This window comes from Peromyscus maniculatus, chromosome 20, assembly GCF_049852395.1.
Source record: "Peromyscus maniculatus bairdii isolate BWxNUB_F1_BW_parent chromosome 20, HU_Pman_BW_mat_3.1, whole genome shotgun sequence".
In the NCBI taxonomy this organism is placed as follows: Eukaryota; Metazoa; Chordata; class Mammalia; order Rodentia; family Cricetidae; genus Peromyscus; species Peromyscus maniculatus.
The window spans coordinates 48,328,900-48,345,487 of NC_134871.1; the positions used below are offsets into that span (position 1 = coordinate 48,328,900).

At 58.9% G+C, this 16,588-nt stretch overlaps 3 protein-coding genes across 4 annotated transcripts; all 3 read left to right on the top strand.

The window, feature by feature from the left end:
• Positions 1-573: 573 nt before the first annotated feature.
• On the top strand, positions 574-2,682 carry H1-0 (H1.0 linker histone). Its single transcript, XM_006979128.4, has one exon. It carries the CDS (start codon positions 888-890, stop codon positions 1,470-1,472), a length of 585 nt encoding a protein of 194 aa, XP_006979190.1. The 5' UTR covers positions 574-887; the 3' UTR covers positions 1,473-2,682.
• Positions 2,683-3,048: 366 nt separating this feature from the next.
• On the top strand, positions 3,049-9,922 carry Gcat (glycine C-acetyltransferase). The gene is made up of 9 exons (XM_006979129.4): positions 3,049-3,287; positions 5,100-5,230; positions 7,310-7,411; positions 7,643-7,789; positions 8,200-8,354; positions 8,443-8,525; positions 8,700-8,871; positions 9,199-9,320; positions 9,598-9,922. Exons 1-9 carry the CDS (start codon positions 3,101-3,103, stop codon positions 9,747-9,749), a joined length of 1,251 nt encoding a protein of 416 aa, XP_006979191.1. The 5' UTR covers positions 3,049-3,100; the 3' UTR covers positions 9,750-9,922.
• Positions 9,923-10,056: 134 nt separating this feature from the next.
• Positions 10,057-16,264, top strand: Galr3 (galanin receptor 3). Of its 2 annotated transcripts, XM_076556317.1 has the most exons (3): positions 10,057-13,274; positions 14,146-14,508; positions 15,380-16,264. In XM_076556317.1, exons 2-3 carry the CDS (start codon positions 14,150-14,152, stop codon positions 16,134-16,136), a joined length of 1,116 nt encoding a protein of 371 aa, XP_076412432.1. In that variant the 5' UTR covers positions 10,057-13,274; positions 14,146-14,149; the 3' UTR covers positions 16,137-16,264. The 2 variants fall into 2 exon arrangements, with proteins under 2 accessions (XP_076412432.1, XP_076412433.1); XM_076556318.1 differs by having other exon boundaries at positions 10,057-14,508.
• The last annotated feature ends 324 nt before the right edge of the window (positions 16,265-16,588 follow it).

The following is a 16,588-nucleotide window of genomic DNA, read 5'->3' on the forward strand; positions in this document are numbered from 1 at the left end:
TAGGGGTGCTGGGGGGCCTGCGGCCGGGTGACCCCCAAGAGGTGATCGGACCCCGGGGAGACGACCCCTCCCCCCTTGTCCCGACGCGGCCCGGCTGGGAGTCGCCCGGCTCGGGGCCGCGTGTGTTAGTTGGGGCCGCTTCTGAGCCGCTCCGCCAGGTTGGGGGACCCCGCAGCCGGCCGGGAGTGGGAGCCCTGGTAGTCCCAGGGGGGAGCTTTCCAACGAGGGGTCTCAAGCCCCGGGGCTCCCGGGCCCCGCAGCGCCAGCCCCCCGCAAAGGGGAAATGTGCCGGCGCCCCAGTGCTCCTCGACGCAGTTTGGGGCTCGTGGCGGGCGCGAGGGACGGCGGCCGGGGCGCTGGGTTCCCCAGCGGGGAAGCCTAGGGAGCCGGGCAGGGACCCCGAGAGACAGCGGGCGGCGGGAGGCCCCGGGCCGCCGGCAAAGGTCGGGTTTGCTCGGCGGAAGAAACACAGATGGCGGCGGCGCGGCGCCATTCCGGGCCGGGAGCAGGCAGCCAGCAGCCCAGTCCTCACCGCGGTCCGCCCGCCGCCGCTAAATACCCGGATGCGCCGCCCGAGCGCCAGACGCAGAGCAGGGAAAAGGGAGGCCGGGGAGGCGGAGGCGGAGGAGGCAGCGCCAGGCGCCGGACCGGAGACCGAGCCGTGGGGGCTGGGCCGCGCAGGGCAGCCCGCGAGCCGCGCCGGGGAGGACCCGAGCCCCGCGCCCCGCGCCGGGGAGGACCGGAGCCCCGCAGCCGCACTTCGGCCCGGCCTGCCGATCTCGAGCCGGAGAGCCGATCCCGAGTCCGGTTGTGCGCCCAGCCTCCGGCGAGGGCTGGCCCTTCTCCCTTCCGAAGGCTCCGTCCCCGGCAGGAGCAGGCCGGCCACCATGACCGAGAACTCCACGGCCGCCCCCGCGGCGAAGCCCAAGCGGGCCAAGGCCTCCAAGAAGTCCACGGACCACCCCAAGTATTCGGACATGATCGTGGCTGCCATCCAGGCGGAGAAGAACCGCGCCGGCTCCTCGCGCCAGTCCATCCAAAAGTACATCAAGAGCCACTACAAGGTGGGTGAGAACGCCGACTCCCAGATCAAGATGTCCATCCGGCGCCTGGTGACCACCGGCGTCCTCAAGCAAACCAAAGGGGTGGGTGCCTCGGGGTCCTTCAGGCTGGCCAAGGGCGATGAGCCCAAGAGGTCGGTGGCTTTCAAGAAGGCCAAGAAGGAAGTCAAGAAAGTGGCCGCTCCAAAGAAGGCAGCCAAGCCCAAGAAGGCAGCCGCCAAAGCCCCCAGCAAGAAGCCCAAAGCCACCCCTGTCAAGAAGGCCAAGAAGAAGCCGGCTGCCACGCCCAAGAAAGCCAAAAAGCCCAAGGTGGTCAAAGCCAAGCCCGTCAAGACATCCAAACCCAAGAAGGCCAAACCCGTGAAGCCCAAAGCCAAGTCCAGCGCCAAGAGGGCCAGCAAGAAGAAGTGACGGGCGAAGAAGACTCTGCTTGTGGACACTCCTCCCTCCCTCCTGTGTTCTGTAAATACCTTTCTCTCTTGGTCTCACCTGCAACCCCCTGCCCGTTGTAATCTGACTTTTTACAAGAAGGCCAGAGTTGGGATTCCTCGGACAGACCTCGTGGAATGATTCCCTTTTCCTTAGCCCACTGTGCGAGGACAGGCAGAGACCTCATCTTTGTCCTGAAGATGTACTCGTTTCTTGATTTGATATTATGAACCTTCTTACGGGGTTAGGGATGGGGGGGGCGGCGTGTTTCCTTGGGTGGTTTGTTTACTGTGAAGGCAAATGGACCTGGCGAAGTTCTGGCTAGAGGAGGGGACCCAGGAACTAAAATTTGTCTTTTTAAGGCTTTCTTAAGTTGCTCGTTCACCCCCCTGTGAGAGCTTCAAAACCTTTGGTGGGGAGCAGAGGGTGACAGCCGACCTAGCTGGCCAGGGAGGGAGGAAGGACTCCCTGGGCTGCCGTCACCAGTGGTGAGCAGTTGGGGACCTGGGATTCCTCTTCATCTCTGCCCGATGCCTCCCCATTGTCTGGAAGGGGAAAGGGGTCCAGCTTCTCACCGTCAGGATCTAGCCATTGGGGAAGGAGGGGTCCTTTCTGCAGTCTCTTGTTAAATGGGAGTGGACTTGGGGGAGGGCCGGGGAGTCAGCCAAGTGCCTCAGTGTGCCTATGGAAACTTGGGTTTTTTCCACGCGATGGATGGAGTGTGTCCTAGGAGGACTTTGTTCTCTCCCCCCCCCGCCCCCTTTCTTTTCCTTCCTGTATAAGATGTCGCTTTGCTTGGTGCCGCTTCAGTTCTACCAGCTGCCACTTAAAAACCCTCCAACCTCTTTTACTTTTTGAATCTTTTCTAAGTAGCCGAGGAGGGGGAAAGGCAGGGAGTGGACTGTAAAACATAGTACAATTGATTTGAATTTGCTAGGTAGCTTTAGAGAGCCAGGATCGTGTGCATGTGTGTATATGTATATATCCGTATCTAAGACTAGTGTTAGTCTCACTTCGGGAGCTGGGAGAAAAAACCTGTACAGTTTGTCTTTCTCTTATTTTAATAAAATAGGAAACTCGCGCACTCGCGCCCCTCCCCCTTTTTAAACAAGTGTTATCCGTGCCGGGAAAAATTTGCTGTGGTTGTAATTTTAAACTTTAAAATAATAAAACTGGAAAAGGAAAAAAAAAATCGGGTGCGTTTTTCCTCAACTGGAGGAGAGGAGCAATCGGAAGGGCCACGTTAGCGCCGGAAAAAAGCGAAGCTTTGGAGAGAGCCGGGAACCCTCAGGCTGGAAGGGCAGGATGCGGGTCGGCTCCACCCAGTGGCGGGTCCTCGGGAGAGGTGGGTGTAGAGGCAGGATCAGGGCCTGGGCAGGGAAGGCCCTGAAGCCGCTTCCCCCGCGCGGACCTCCCGGGTCTCGTCTTACAAATCGATCCACTTTTGTCGCCTGCCGACCGCGTCAGGCCCCGCCTGCGGGCGGGACGGCCTCGGCACCCCCTTAAAGTGAGCTCCTGTTGCTCTGATTGGCCGCCGGGGCCCTGCCCACGCCACGTGACAGGGAGCGCGAGGCAGCCGGCTGGCAGGCGCACTTCACCCGGTGGGCGCGATGTGGGTCAGCAGCGTGTGGCGCGCGACGCTGTCACCCGGCCGCCGCGCGCACTCAGCGCTGGCGCAGCTGCGCGGCATCGTGGAGGGCGAGCTGGAAGGGATCCGTGGGGCTGGCACCTGGAAGAGTGAGCGGGTGATCACGTCCCGCCAGGGACCGTGCATCCGCGTGGACGGTATCTCCGGAGGTAACTTCCCCTCCTGCGAGTCGGTGTATCTGGCCAGGTGGCCAAGAGCCCTTCCTGGGCTTGCGTGTGAACGGAGGCCCTAGGGTGGGTGTGGGGGAGATACATTCGTGGGTAGATGCTGGTCTCCTTCCAGCAGCTATCTTGAGCACACAATGGCTTCCTCGTGTTAACTCTACCTGTTTAAACCTGTTTCGACGGAGGGAGGTGATTTACCCGTCAGCACCTTTTGGGCCCCGAGGGTTGTGGGGCAAGGAGACCCAACCCTGTGAGAAAAAGAGAGCGGTATCCAGCTGCACTGGCTCCTACGCCCTGCTTCCAGAAAGAGTGGACGAAAACCCTCATTCATCCACTGAGCCCAGTCTGTAAAAGTTACCAGTTGCTATACCTTTATTCCTTATGACATCTGCAAGACAGACCAATTCTTTTTTTTCTTTCTTTCTTGGATTTTCGAACAGGGTTTCTCTGTAGAGCCTTGGCTGTCCTGGGATCCGCTCTGTAGACAAGGCTGGCCTTTTCCTCCCCAGTACTGGGATTGAAGGCATATGCCACCAGGTTCCCACCCACCCACCCCCACTTCCCATCCCCCCACTCCCCGAGACAGGGTTTCACTTGTGTAGCCCTGGCTGTCCTGGAACTCATTCTGTAGACCAGGCTGTCCTGGAACTCAGAGTTCTGTCTGCCTCCGTCTCCCAAGTGCTGGGATTAAAGGCATGTGCCACCACCACCAGGCTAGAGAGACCAACTCTCATTGAAAGGAAGCATGCCTTTAATCCCAGCACTCAGGAGGCAAAGGCAGGTGGATCTCTGTGAGTTCAAGGCCAGCCTGGTCTACAGACCTAGGGCTCCAGGACATCCAGGGCTACACAGAGAAACCCTGTCTCAGAAAACCAAAAAAAAAAAAAAAAAAAAAAAAAAAGGGGGGGGGGACCGGAAGAAGCTGAAATGGAACTAGATGTCCCCAGACCCCCCACTGGCCAGCTCCAGTGCTACAGGGTGACAGGGTGTGAGGTAGAAGACCAGCTTCCACCAGAGAGGCTAAAGTTTAAACAAACAAGGGGATTAGGTCTGCAGAAGCACCTGTGTCCCTGCAGGTCTTCTAAAGAAGACCGGAGGACGAACTTCCTGTCTCCTAACAAAACCTGCCGCCAGACCAAACTGCTCTCTCTCCCCAAGTGATTTCCGAGAGATCTAATCAATAGGCTCAGGGCGTGACTCAGTGGCAGAGTGCTTGCCCAGCACACCTTAGGCTGTGAATTCAATTCCCAGCACACACACACACACACACACACACACACACACACACACACGATGGGATATTTAGAGAACCAAGTTCTTCAGACTCTTGGTGTTGGTCCCAGGTCATGAGCCATCCCTTCCTCAGGCCTCAGTTTCCTTGGGCCAACTATAGTAACTTTTTTGAGACTGGTAACTGAGGTCTCTGAGACACCCCTCTGGAAGGAGCTAGGCCTCTTCACAATCAAGAAAAGTAAAACCCAGATGGCGATGGTTTGGGCCTCAGAACCCATGAGGAAGGTCTGGGGTCCTCTCAGATGGGATGTTATTCATAGCCAGGTTTAAACTTCTCACCCTTCAAGGCAGAGAGGGACAAACCTCTCCTAACCCTCTTGCACTGTGGCAGTGGATTCGAAGCCCCTGGCCTCTCCCCAGACGGCATCATCTGTGCAGCTGTTTGCCGCTCAAGGGCAAACCCAAGCTGACTTCCTCCGGTCCCCGTCACGGGGCCTGACACCATGGTCCTTGCAGGCCCTTCCTTGCTTTTCTGAACCATGTCGTTGGTCTTCTCCACCTCAGAAATCCTCAACTTCTGTGCCAATAACTACCTGGGCCTGAGCAGCCACCCTGAGGTGATCCAGGCAGGTGTGCAGGCTCTGGAAGAGTTTGGAGCTGGCCTCAGTTCAACGCGCTTCATCTGTGGGACCCAGGTACACAACAGGTGTTGGGGGGCACTGGCCCCAACTGTGGGAGCATCATCTGTGGGACCCAGGTACGCAGCAGGTGTTGGGGGGCACTGTCCAGCTGTAGGAGCATCATCTGTGGGACCCAGGTACTCAGCAGGTGTTGGGGGGCACTGTCCCAGCTGTCTGCTTCCAGTCAACAGGGCTGGTTCAGCCAGCTCAGCTGATCCCAGGATGCAGCCCCCCCTCCCCAATCAGCCCCCATCCCCACATTTTCCAAGTCAAGGTCTCCTGTGGGGAGCCAGCAGAGCCTGGCACACTCAGCTGAAACAGGTCCAAGCCCCTCCCCCTTGCACCAAGGCTGTGCAGGGTGTCACACCCTAGGCACTGGACTCCAAAAAGCCCACCCATGCACCAGGATCCTGATCCTCCTGCCTGGGGGCCCCCCCAAACAGTTCAAGCTAAACAACTGTCTCCCGTATCCAGAGGGCCTAGTCTGGTCCTATGTAGGCTCCATAGATATTAGTCTACAGGTCTTGGGTTTCCACTAGTGTGGCTGGTCATCTCTGCATGTTTTCCCATCATGATCTCAATGTCCCCTGCCCACAGAATCCCTCCTCTCTCATCGATTGGATTCCCAGAGCTCAGCCTGGTGCCCGGCCGTGGGTCTGAGCAGAGGTATCTTTAATCCCAGCCCTCAGAATGCAGAGGCAGGCGAATTTCTGAGTTTGCAGGCCAGCCAGGTCTACAGAGTGAGGTCCAGGATGGCCAGGGCTACGAGAAACCCTGTCTCAAAAAGCAAAAACAAACGAAGAGCAAAGCGTTCATTTTAAAAATAGTAACCTTTTTTTTCTCTTAATAAACTCCAACTTTGCTTCAAAAACAAAACTTATATGTGCCTGCTGTGTTCCAGGTGTCACCAGGTGACACCACAGCCACTAATCCATTCATTCCTTAGCAGTCCCCAGCCATCGGTGCTGTTCTTACCCAGGACACTGACACTCGGCCACCAAAGCCCAAAGAGACCAATTACTTACCCACAAGCACAAAGCTCCTCATGGTGGGACTTGAACCCAGGTACATGAGGTCAGGGTCCATCCATGCTCCTAGGCCAAGCATGGTGGCATATACTGAAGGCAGGGGCAGGCGGATCTCTCTGAGATAGAGTTTCCAGCTACCCAGGGCTGGGAGGTCTGGTCTCAGTCAACATTTGAAAAAAAGAGTCAATGTTTCTAACTGTCCTTGGTGAAAGTGAGGGTGAAGTGAACCCAGGCAAGAACCCCTGTCTCTCCTCTCTCTCCCCCCCCCCTTCTTGTTTTTGTTTCTTTGGTTTGTTTTGAGACAGATTTCTCTGCGTAGCTCTGGCTGTCCTGAAACTCTATACCAGGCTGGCCTCGAACTCAGAGATATGCCTGCCTCTGCCTCCCCAGTCCTGGGATCAAAACACTCAATTTTCTTTTTCTTTTCTTTCTTTCTTTTTTTCTTTTTCTTTCTTTCTTTCTTTCTTTTTTTTTTTTTTGGACACAGGGTTTCTTTGTGTAACAATTTATTTATTTTTATTTTATGTACATTGGTGTTCTGCCTGCATGTCTGTCTGTGAGGATGCTAGATCCCCTGGAACTGGAGTTACAGACAGTTGTGAGCTGCCATGTGGATGCTGGGAATTGAACTCGGGCCCTCTGGAAGAGCAGCCAGTGCTCCTAACCACTGAGCCATCTCTGCAGCCCCCTGCATTTATTTTCCAACAAAACTCTGGAGTCAGACCAAACAGCTAGGAAGTAGAGCCCTAATAAGCACAGGCTTACTTAATGTGACCCTCTTCTTTGCCGTCTGAGGTGAAGACGTAGCTTCTGTCCCCAGCATCACTCAGAATCCAAACACCAGACAGTCCCCCACTGCAAACAAAGGTCCACTCAGGAATCGAGACCTTCCGGGCCTCATCCTCCACGGTGGGAGCAGCTGCCCCAGTCCCAGACCAAAGGAAGGGCGTGGCTGAGGCTCCAGGGCCTTCTGCGCTGGGTCTGTTGGTGGTCATCCAAGCCTCTCCTCCAGGACTTGTCCCACCAAGCCTGCAGACACTAACCATCCCCTGCCTGTATCCTTTAGAGCATCCATAAGAATCTAGAAGCCAAGCTAGCCCATTTCCACCAGCGTGAGGATGCCATCCTCTACCCCAGCTGTTTTGATGCCAACGCCGGCCTATTTGAGGTGTGTGGAGGCTGTGGATGACTTGGAGGTGGGCAGCCGGGAGAGCTTGGCAGAGTGTCGGTGCCACAGAGCAACTTGTGGAAGCCGGAAGGCAGGGGTGAGGGGGCCTGGTACCGACCTGCGGTTTTCACCTGGCCCTAGGCACCCAGGGTAGAGGTAGAGTTTTGTCTGGGGGGAAGTTAACAGGGAAGGGGAACTCCTGGGTGGCTGTATACAAACACTTCCCCACAGGCTCTGCTGACCCCCGAGGACGCAGTCCTGTCGGATGAGCTGAACCATGCCTCCATCATCGACGGCATCCGGTTGTGCAAGGCCCATAAGTACCGTTACCGCCACCTGGACATGGCTGACCTAGAAGCTAAGCTACAAGATGCTCAGGTGAGGTGAGGCCCTGGGGCTCCAGAGAAAGGCCTGTATTCCCCTACTCAAGGAAATAGGCTTGGGGGGGGGCTCCCCCTTCACAGACAGGCTGAAGGGCCGAGGGAGCCATTTCAACTTCCTCATCCCTTGTGTCCAAGACTGTATTCTATAGTTGCACATGGCCTGAGATCAGTAAGCACCTTTGAGCAGCAGGTGGGTGGATGACGTGTGACTAGGACCTGTCCCTACTCCCGAATGCCCTCTTGAGGTCTGAGTCAGGACGGGGAGGTCTAAGCCCTTTCCCAGTGCCAAGACTAAGGCGGCTGAGCTCAGAAGAGTTGGACAAGGCTCAGGCTACAGCCTCAAGGCCGTTAAAGAGCAGGTCGTTTGGTCCTGCCCCTTATCACATGCTCTCGTCTGTCCCACAGAAGCACCGGCTGCGCCTGGTGGCCACAGACGGAGCCTTCTCCATGGATGGCGACATTGCTCCTCTGCAGGAGATCTGCCGCCTCGCTGCTCGATATGGGGCCCTGGTCTTTGTGGATGAATGCCACGCCACCGGCTTTCTTGGGCCCACTGGACGGTGGGAACATTTGCGGCCTGGGTGGGGGCTTCTGAAGGTGGGTGGGAAGTCGGGAGGCCAGGGGCAAGAGCGGTTGCTTCCTTCGCAGAGGCACAGATGAGCTGCTAGGTGTGATGGACCAAGTCACCATCATCAACTCCACTCTGGGGAAGGCGCTCGGCGGAGCATCAGGTGCCTACAGAATCCTGTCTGTGGGGTCTCCTTCCCTACATGCATGGCCTGCCTTGTATGGGGCAGAGAAGGCAGGGAGGGCAAATGGAGGGGAGGGCAGTATGGACGACAGGAGGGGTCTGGGGCAGTTCCTGGCCCCTGACTGGCTCCTCTTGCATCATTTTCTGTCTTTAGGGGGCTATACCACAGGGCCCAAGCCTCTGGTATCCCTGCTACGGCAGCGGTCTCGGCCCTACCTCTTCTCCAACAGCCTGCCCCCTGCCGTCGTTGGCTGTGCATCTAAGGCCCTGGACCTGCTCATGGGGAGTAACACCATCGTCCAGTCTATGGCTGCCAAGACCCGGAGGTATGGTGCCCACAGGGGCGGAGCAGAATGGGAGAGATGGTAGTCGTGCATCTCCTCTCGCCTGCCTTCCTCTGTTCCTCCCATCTCCCTGTCACAGCATCTGTCACCCCCTCTGTCACCTCCTTCCATCTCCCGTGCCCTTCTTGTCACTCCTGCTTTCCCATCTCCGTCCGTCCGTCCGTCCGTCCGTCCCCGCCATTGCCTCACCTGCTCTTGGGGTCTGTACTTCTGTCCTCATTACTTCCTCTCTTAGGTGGCATAGATCCTGGGCCTCTTCTCCTGGCCCCGGGGCCTCCCGCTCCCCGTGACGCTCAGCTGTGTCCCCAGGTTCCGCAGTAAGATGGCAGCCGCTGGCTTCACTGTCTCAGGAGCCGACCACCCCATCTGCCCCGTGATGTTGGGTGATGCCCGGTTGTCCTCCCAAATGGCGGATGACATGTTAAGGAAAGGTAAGAGACCTGGGGGCAGCGTGTCCTCGGAGAAAAGAACACCTGTAGACTGCAGAGCCTCCCCAGACCCAGGTCCTGCTCCTCCTGCCCACATCACCTCTTAGGTCAGCCATCTGTCCAGACTCAACAAACTCTAGACTACGAGGCAGCCCCGTGTCTGTGGGCTCGGCAGCCCCGTGTCTGTGAGCTCACTGTGGGTGGACTTTGGGACAGCAGGCCCTTATAGGTCACGGTCCCTAAGCCCATCTGCCTCTGTGTGCCTTCCCTGTCTCCTCAGGCATCTTCGTCATTGGATTCAGCTACCCTGTGGTCCCTCAGGGCAAGGCTCGGATCCGGGTCCAGATCTCAGCCGTACACAGTGAGGAGGACATTGACCGCTGTGTGGAGGCCTTCGTGGAGGTGGGGCGGCTGCATGGAGCTCTGCCCTAAGCTCCGGGTAGGGACTGGCAGAGCCAGGGTCCCTCTACCGCCGTAGTGACAAAGGGGTCCTCTGGTCGGTCCAGACTAGAGGCCCTGACCCAACCCAGACTTCTAGAGCCTGACTGAAAATGGGCCTGTACTTGTGGTCGGAGAAACAACAGTGTGAAAATTGGTTTATGACACTTTGGTCTGCTTTATTCTGAGTAGGCTGGGGCTAACTGGTAATCAGGCAGGGACTGGGTCCCTGAGGGCAGTCCCCTGCGTGAGGTGACTCCTTCCCCCAAATTGAGTTTTGAAATCGTGTGCCTGGGAGTTATCAGTTGGTGCAGCCGGAGTCTGTGCCGCTGTGGAGGGCAGCTGAGAACCGGCCCTGTGGACCCTTTCCTCAGTCTAACCGTGGTGGGCCTGTCTCCTGTGCCCATCGGAAGGACAAAACACAGCTGCCAGTTAAGGTTTCCTGGACCTGTGTTTGGGAGAGGGCAGAGGACTCAGGCCCCAAAGAGAAGAAAGCGGGTCACCACTGAAGGACATCTACCTTTGTTTTCTAGAGAGTCCTTCGTCCCCAATTCCATGGCCTTAGGCCCCAGTTCCCCCCTTTTTACAGAGTTGCTGTTCCAGCCGGAGCCACACCTCTCTGACTCTGGTTCCAAAGCCTATGTAGTCTGATGGTCAGCCACCAGAGGGCGCAGCGAACTCGGGCTCCAGCCGCTGCCTGCCCCGCCTCCTCGAGCTGGGGGCCTTGGACCAGGCCGTTGGGCAGTCCTCAGGCAAGGCCAGAAGGGCTGGTTTGCTGCCGCCAAGGCCTTGTCCTTTGTCTTCCCCTCTCACAAACACCACCTACTCCATTACCTTAGGTGTCAGCCTCCCTTCCCACGCAGCTGATCTGGCACTGGGGGAGGTTAGGGGAGGTCTCCTCTCTCAGGCCCAGCCTCCCAGGCTTCTGAGGGCCGCTGCAGGACTCAGTGTGGTGGCCTTGGGAAGCTCCTTAATTTGCTTGAAGTAGAACTGAGGACCAAAGGCGCTTGCTTTTTCACTAGGAACAGGAAACAAGGCCTCGTACCTGCTCCAGCTCACCTGTCAGGCACCAGGACACCTTGGGAGCAATGTCCTGGTGCCTGTCCAGAGAGAGAGCTCCAACCTAACCTTGCAGATTCTTAAAGTTGGGGTTCTGGGAATTCTCAGTGGCAGCCTGGCAGGAGGCAGCTGCGCTTGCGTCCGGGGCAGGAATGCCTGCAGACCACCAGGTATTCCTGATGAATGTCGATTCAACGTGCAGCGCCGGGCCAGCAGCTTGGTACGTCTGTTCTGTGCAGGCTGGCAGGTCACGCCGGGGGGGCCGAGAGCAGCCACTGGGTGATGTGTGTGTGTGGCACAGCCAGCCAGGGCCAGAACACTAGGCCCAGGCCCACGCACATCTAAGTGAGGCTGTGGGAAGAAGTGTGATCTGCCAGCCAGTGGCACAGCACAAGAGCCCCGTCCTGCGGTGCCCGGGCATGCTGCTGGCATTGATTTCCGGGAGGCAGGTCCCTGTGGCAGCTGCACTGACCTCCTGGGCCACTTGGCCATGGTGTCATTCTATGCTGTCAACCAGGATGGAGCTCAGGGGGCCCGGCGCCCCGATCCAGGCTTGGGTCCCCCGCCTTGCAGCTACTCTGCCCTTCAGAAGGGGTCCTAGGAGGTGCCCAGTACACACAGCAGCCCCTTAGAGTGCACATGTCCCAGCGTGGGCCCATACCGAGGGTCTTCGAGCTCCTGTGACAAGCTGTAAGGCATTGGAGACTGGAGAACCAGCTGCAGGCCAGCCATACGTCCTCATCGTGCTGAGCCCAGGGCTCCAGGGCCCGCTCCTAGGCCACATGGTCCTTGTCCTCTGCATCTGGCCCCAGGGGGTTCAGGATGGAGACGGGCAGCAGCCAGGGGAGAGGAGGTGCTGGCAGGGACACCCTGGGGCTCCAGCCATGATGGTCCGTCCTTCCTGCCCCACACCCAGGCTCTCAGTGACCTCTCCTGCCCCCCACTGTATCAGCTCAGCCCTGCTGCTGCTCAGAACCCTTTGCCCTGGTACTTTGGAGCCCAACCCCAGCAGGGAAGGAGGGGGTCTGGAGGCCAGGCCAGCAGCGGAGGCTTCCTGGTCATGGAATTCATCTGGGTCTGGGACTTGGGTGTGGATATGTGGGTCCACACTTGTGGATGTCTTACTGCATTGTCGTCCACATCATTGTCCTCACACCCCATCTAGAGTCCTACCGGTACCCTATCCAGGGATCCCAAGGTCCTGCTTTTCAGATCATCGGCTCCAGTGGTTCCAAAATTCAGCTTTGCAGTTTCTAGAGCTGATCCCTTAATAGCTTCAATCCAGTGAGTCTCTGCATGTGGGGTGGGTGACCATCGAGAGGCCCCCTAAACCCTGGTAGCCGTCTGGAGACTTCCCACAGGAACTGGTCTCGAAGAGTTCCCCAGCTCTCCCAGGCCTGGCTCCATGGAGCCCACACACTCTTCTCTGGTGTCCCCTCCACCTCCAGGTTCTAGACTCTTGTCCCTTCCTAACTCACAGCAGACTGTCTTCAGGCCTGGATACACTTGTCCGAGATCCAATCCGGGGTGCCAAGTCTAGTGCCCCTTGCTCCAAAAGTAGCAGCTGCTCTGCTGCTAGAAGCATTTGGCCACAGAACACAGCCCTAAGGGCTCAAGATAGCCATTCCCCAACATCTCCTAACCTCTGGTTCCTGCCCGGGCAAGAGGCTGCCAGAAGAACTAAGAGCGGACATCTCCTCTGTTCTTTTAACCTCAGCCATAGCCAAGTCCTTACAGAATGAAAGGCCCAGGCTGTGTTCTACCTCTAGAACCTTGTCTAGCTTCCCCCATGGCTTTCAGGCTAAACCAAGACTCGGTTTACAGTGAATGAAGCCCCTGAAACCAGCTTAGGGCAGGAAATGGCTCTCTGGGGATTCACAGAACGCAAAGCACGGGTTCCTACCTGAAACCCACAGCAAAGGCTGTGGTTTGGTTCAGGTTTCCTCGCCTTGGAAACTCCATTTCAAACTAGAAATCCTTTCTGAGCTTAGATCTGAGTTCTACCTGGAGCCAGGGGAGCTAGGAGATAGCGGGGAGGAGTCACAGGCAGGGCCACAGGAGGTGGGAGGGGCCAGGAAGTGGGCTGAGCTCTGGCCACGGAGGGGTTAACCACCAAGCCAATCTCATAGAGCGAGATCAATGGGTTACTGCCCGTGAAAGAGAGAGTGAGGCAGCAAACCGCGCAGACGGGCAGGGAAAGAAGAGCCGGGCAGAAGAGCATGCCGCCCCGGGGAAATCAGAGTCTGAGCAGGAGGCTGGCCAGTCCACTCCGGAGCAGTAGCAAGTGCCCACATCCAACTCAGCAGAGAGCCGAGGGCAGCTGAGAGGAGAGGAGGGGCCGTGAAGACGAAGGAAGAGAAATAGGAAGCAGAGCCGTCCCTGCAGGGAGGCACCAAAGGCAGCGGCTGAGCCGAGAAGCTCCACCAGGAAGCATGCAGGGGCCCGGTGCCTAGGGCTGAGGTGGGTGTTGCCCATCCCCGGGCTTGGGGGCCTGCGGCATGATGGGTGCTACGCAGGGGCAGATATCGTCTTCCTTCCCTCCACCCTTCCTCCTGACCCCACCGCTCCAGGGGTCCCGGATCCACAGGTTGGGAACTGTGGGGTGGGGCAGGGATGACAACGGGCAGTGTGCACGCAGACATGTGCTCTGGGACGTGCGCGAGGAGCCAGGGGCACCACCTGTTACAGTCTTTCAGACGAGCACTCCAGCCCCAGGTCTGTCACTCCCATCACCTCCCTAAGACTCAGTTTCCCTCTGCACAGAGCAGAGGCAGTGACTTCCATGGTGTTCATAGCTTTGCCACTGTGGGGCTTGTGTGAGAATGGACTCTCCAATGGCTCGGGGATGTCACCAGGGCAGCCTGTGGCCACACACATGTCCCTAAATACAAGGGTCTCTCCTGAACTCAGAGCTGGTTGAAAAGGAAAATATGCCCACATCCAGAGTTTGTGCTGCCCCCCACCCACGTCTTCATCTTATTCTACCCGTGTCTTCACATGCCTACGTCCAGAGTAACCCAGATGGCCTTCCAGACTCTAGGTTACAGAGGTGTTCCCTAGGAAACCAAGGGGTAGCGCTCACGTGAGAGCATACACGCACGTGTGCACGCGCACGCGTACACACACACACACCAATGTGACTGTGTCCGGTTCTTGCTCACGCAGTGATTTTTTTCCCCCCTGCTTTGCTCTACCCTCTTCCATCTCTCATGAACTTCTAGCCCAGGGCACCTCGTCAGTTCCAGGCTGGAGGAACCAGGCCCCTGGGTCAAGGGCCCGGGGCCCTGGCCTCCCCGTCTGAGGACCCGTTTTTCTCTTGCTCATCTGATAGGAAGATGTCTGACATCCAGAACATTTCGCTGGACAGCCCAGGGAGCATAGGGGCTGTGGCGGTGCCTGTGGTCTTTGCCCTCATCTTCCTGTTGGGCATGGTGGGCAACGGGCTGGTGTTGGCTGTGCTGCTGCAGCCTGGCCCAAGCGCCTGGCAGGAGCCGGGCAGTACCACAGATCTCTTCATCCTCAACCTGGCGGTGGCCGACCTCTGCTTCCTCCTGTGCTGCGTGCCCTTCCAGGCGGCCATCTACACGCTGGATGCCTGGCTCTTCGGGGCTTTTGTGTGCAAGGCCGTGCACCTGCTCATCTACCTCACCATGTACGCCAGCAGCTTCACTCTGGCCGCCGTCTCCGTGGACAGGTGAGCTGGACCCCGGGGCAGGCGGGACAGGGGCCGAGACAGATTCTCCTTGGCTAGTGGAGGAGACACGCGGGACCCAAGGTGGGTGGGTATAAAAGGGAAGCCTCGGTGGTACCCGCCCTTTCCACCTCCACTGTGAACCTCCAGGGGACATTTCTGTGTCCTGAGTGTCGGCACAGGCCTGGTGTAAGGGTGAAATGGACAGCAGCAAAAGAAACTCCAGGGCCTGGTGTGCCAGCGGTGCGCACCTTTGATCCCAGCACTCCAGGGGCAGAGGCAGGAGGATCTCTGTGAGTTCGAGGCCAGCCTGGTCTACAAAGCGAGTTCCAGGGCAGCCAGGGCTACACAGAGAAACCCTGTCTCCAAAACCCAAAAAGAAAGAACGAAAAAAAGAAACAAGAAACGAGCCGGGCGGTGGTGGCGCACGCCTTTAATCCCAGCACTCGGGAGGCAGAGCCAGGCGGATCTCTGTGAGTTCGAGGCCAGCCTGGTCTCCAAAGCGAGTTCCAGGAAAAGGCGCAAAGCTACACAAAGAAACCCTGTCTCGAAAAACAAAAACAAAAACAAAAAAAGAAACAAGAAACTCCCAATACATTCTTCAGAGGCTAAGTCCCCACACCTGGCCCACATTGCGCTCACATCTGCTTCCGGGGCCCGAAACTCCCTAACCGATGGCCATGGGTGAGTCACTTCTCTTCTGGGGGGGTGGGGGTGGACCCTTGCTAGAGGCCAGGCCAGGGGGGTGGGATGTTTGGGCGATGAAGGCAGGTCCGGGGCAGCGGGGACGGCGGGAGGCCCCGCCCCGGCCCCGCCCCCCGACCGCGGCCCCGGCCCCGCCCCCTGACCGCGCGCCCTCCGGGCCCCCCCGCAGGTACCTGGCGGTGCGGCACCCGCTGCGCTCGCGGGCCCTGCGCACCCCGCGCAACGCGCGCGCCGCCGTGGGGCTGGTGTGGCTGCTGGCGGCGCTCTTCTCGGCGCCCTACCTCAGCTACTACGGCACGGTGCGCTACGGCGCGCTCGAGCTCTGCGTGCCCGCCTGGGAGGACGCGCGGCGGCGCGCGCTCGACGTGGCCACCTTCGCCGCGGGCTACCTGCTGCCCGTGGCCGTGGTGAGCCTGGCCTACGGGCGCACGCTGCGCTTCCTGTGGGCCGCCGTGGGCCCCGCGGGCGCGGCGGCGGCCGAGGCGCGCCGACGGGCCACGGGCCGCGCGGGGCGCGCCATGCTGGCGGTGGCGGCGCTCTACGCGCTCTGCTGGGGCCCGCACCACGCGCTCATCCTCTGCTTCTGGTACGGCCGCTTCGCCTTCAGCCCGGCCACCTACGCCTGCCGCCTGGCCTCGCACTGCCTCGCCTACGCCAACTCCTGCCTCAACCCGCTCGTCTACTCGCTCGCCTCGCGCCACTTCCGCGCGCGCTTCCGCCGCCTGTGGCCCTGCGGCCGCCGCCGCCACCGCCACCGCCACCCCCGCGCCCAGCGCGCCCTCCGTCGGGTCCGGCCGGCGTCTTCGGGTCCCGCGGCTTATCCCGGCGACGCCAGGCCTCGCGGTTGGAGCATGGGACCCAGAGGGGATGCCCTGCGCGGCGGCGGCGAGACCGGACTAGCCCTGAGCGCCCGGGGACCGCAATAAACCCTGGCTGCTGGGATTCCGGCTGTCGGTCTGTCCTCCTCCCTGGGTGGCACAGTGCCACCGACGAGCGCCTAGAGAGAGCGCGGCAGCCTGGCCAGGCTCCACCGCAGCGCAGAGCCAAGGGACAGCCGCGTGGTTAAAACTGATCCACCCAACCAGACACAGTGTCCCCCAAAGCAGGCAGCCTCAGACCCTGTCCAAAGCCAGTCTAGCCGGAGAACGGTCCATTCATTCACCCAGCTCGCACCTTCCAGGCCCCGTTTTCTTCTACTACCTCTGCCCTTTTTGATCCCAAGTCCCGACCTAAGTGTTTTTTGTTTGGTTTGGTTCGTTTCGTTTTGAGAGAGGGAGACAGAGGTGAAGACCGATTCAAGTAGTCTAGGCTGTCCTGGAACTGCCGACTGTAGCCAAGGATGACCTTGAACTCTTCATCTTCCTGCTTCTGTGTCCCA

Excerpts from the sequence above, each read along its gene's own strand:
- H1-0 (XM_006979128.4), top strand. The coding sequence starts at position 888 with ATGACCGAGAACTCCACGGCCGCCCCCGCGGCGAAGCCCAAGCGGGCC.
- Gcat (XM_006979129.4), top strand. The coding sequence starts at position 3,101 with ATGTGGGTCAGCAGCGTGTGGCGCGCGACGCTGTCACCCGGCCGCCGC. Across the intron at positions 3,288-5,099 it reads CGTGGACGGTATCTCCGGAG|AAATCCTCAACTTCTGTGCC; the intron begins GTAACTTCCCCT and ends TCTCCACCTCAG. Across the intron at positions 7,412-7,642 it reads CCAACGCCGGCCTATTTGAG|GCTCTGCTGACCCCCGAGGA; the intron begins GTGTGTGGAGGC and ends ACTTCCCCACAG.
- Galr3 (XM_076556318.1), top strand. The coding sequence starts at position 14,150 with ATGTCTGACATCCAGAACATTTCGCTGGACAGCCCAGGGAGCATAGGG. Across the intron at positions 14,509-15,379 it reads GCCGCCGTCTCCGTGGACAG|GTACCTGGCGGTGCGGCACC; the intron begins GTGAGCTGGACC and ends GCCCCCCCGCAG.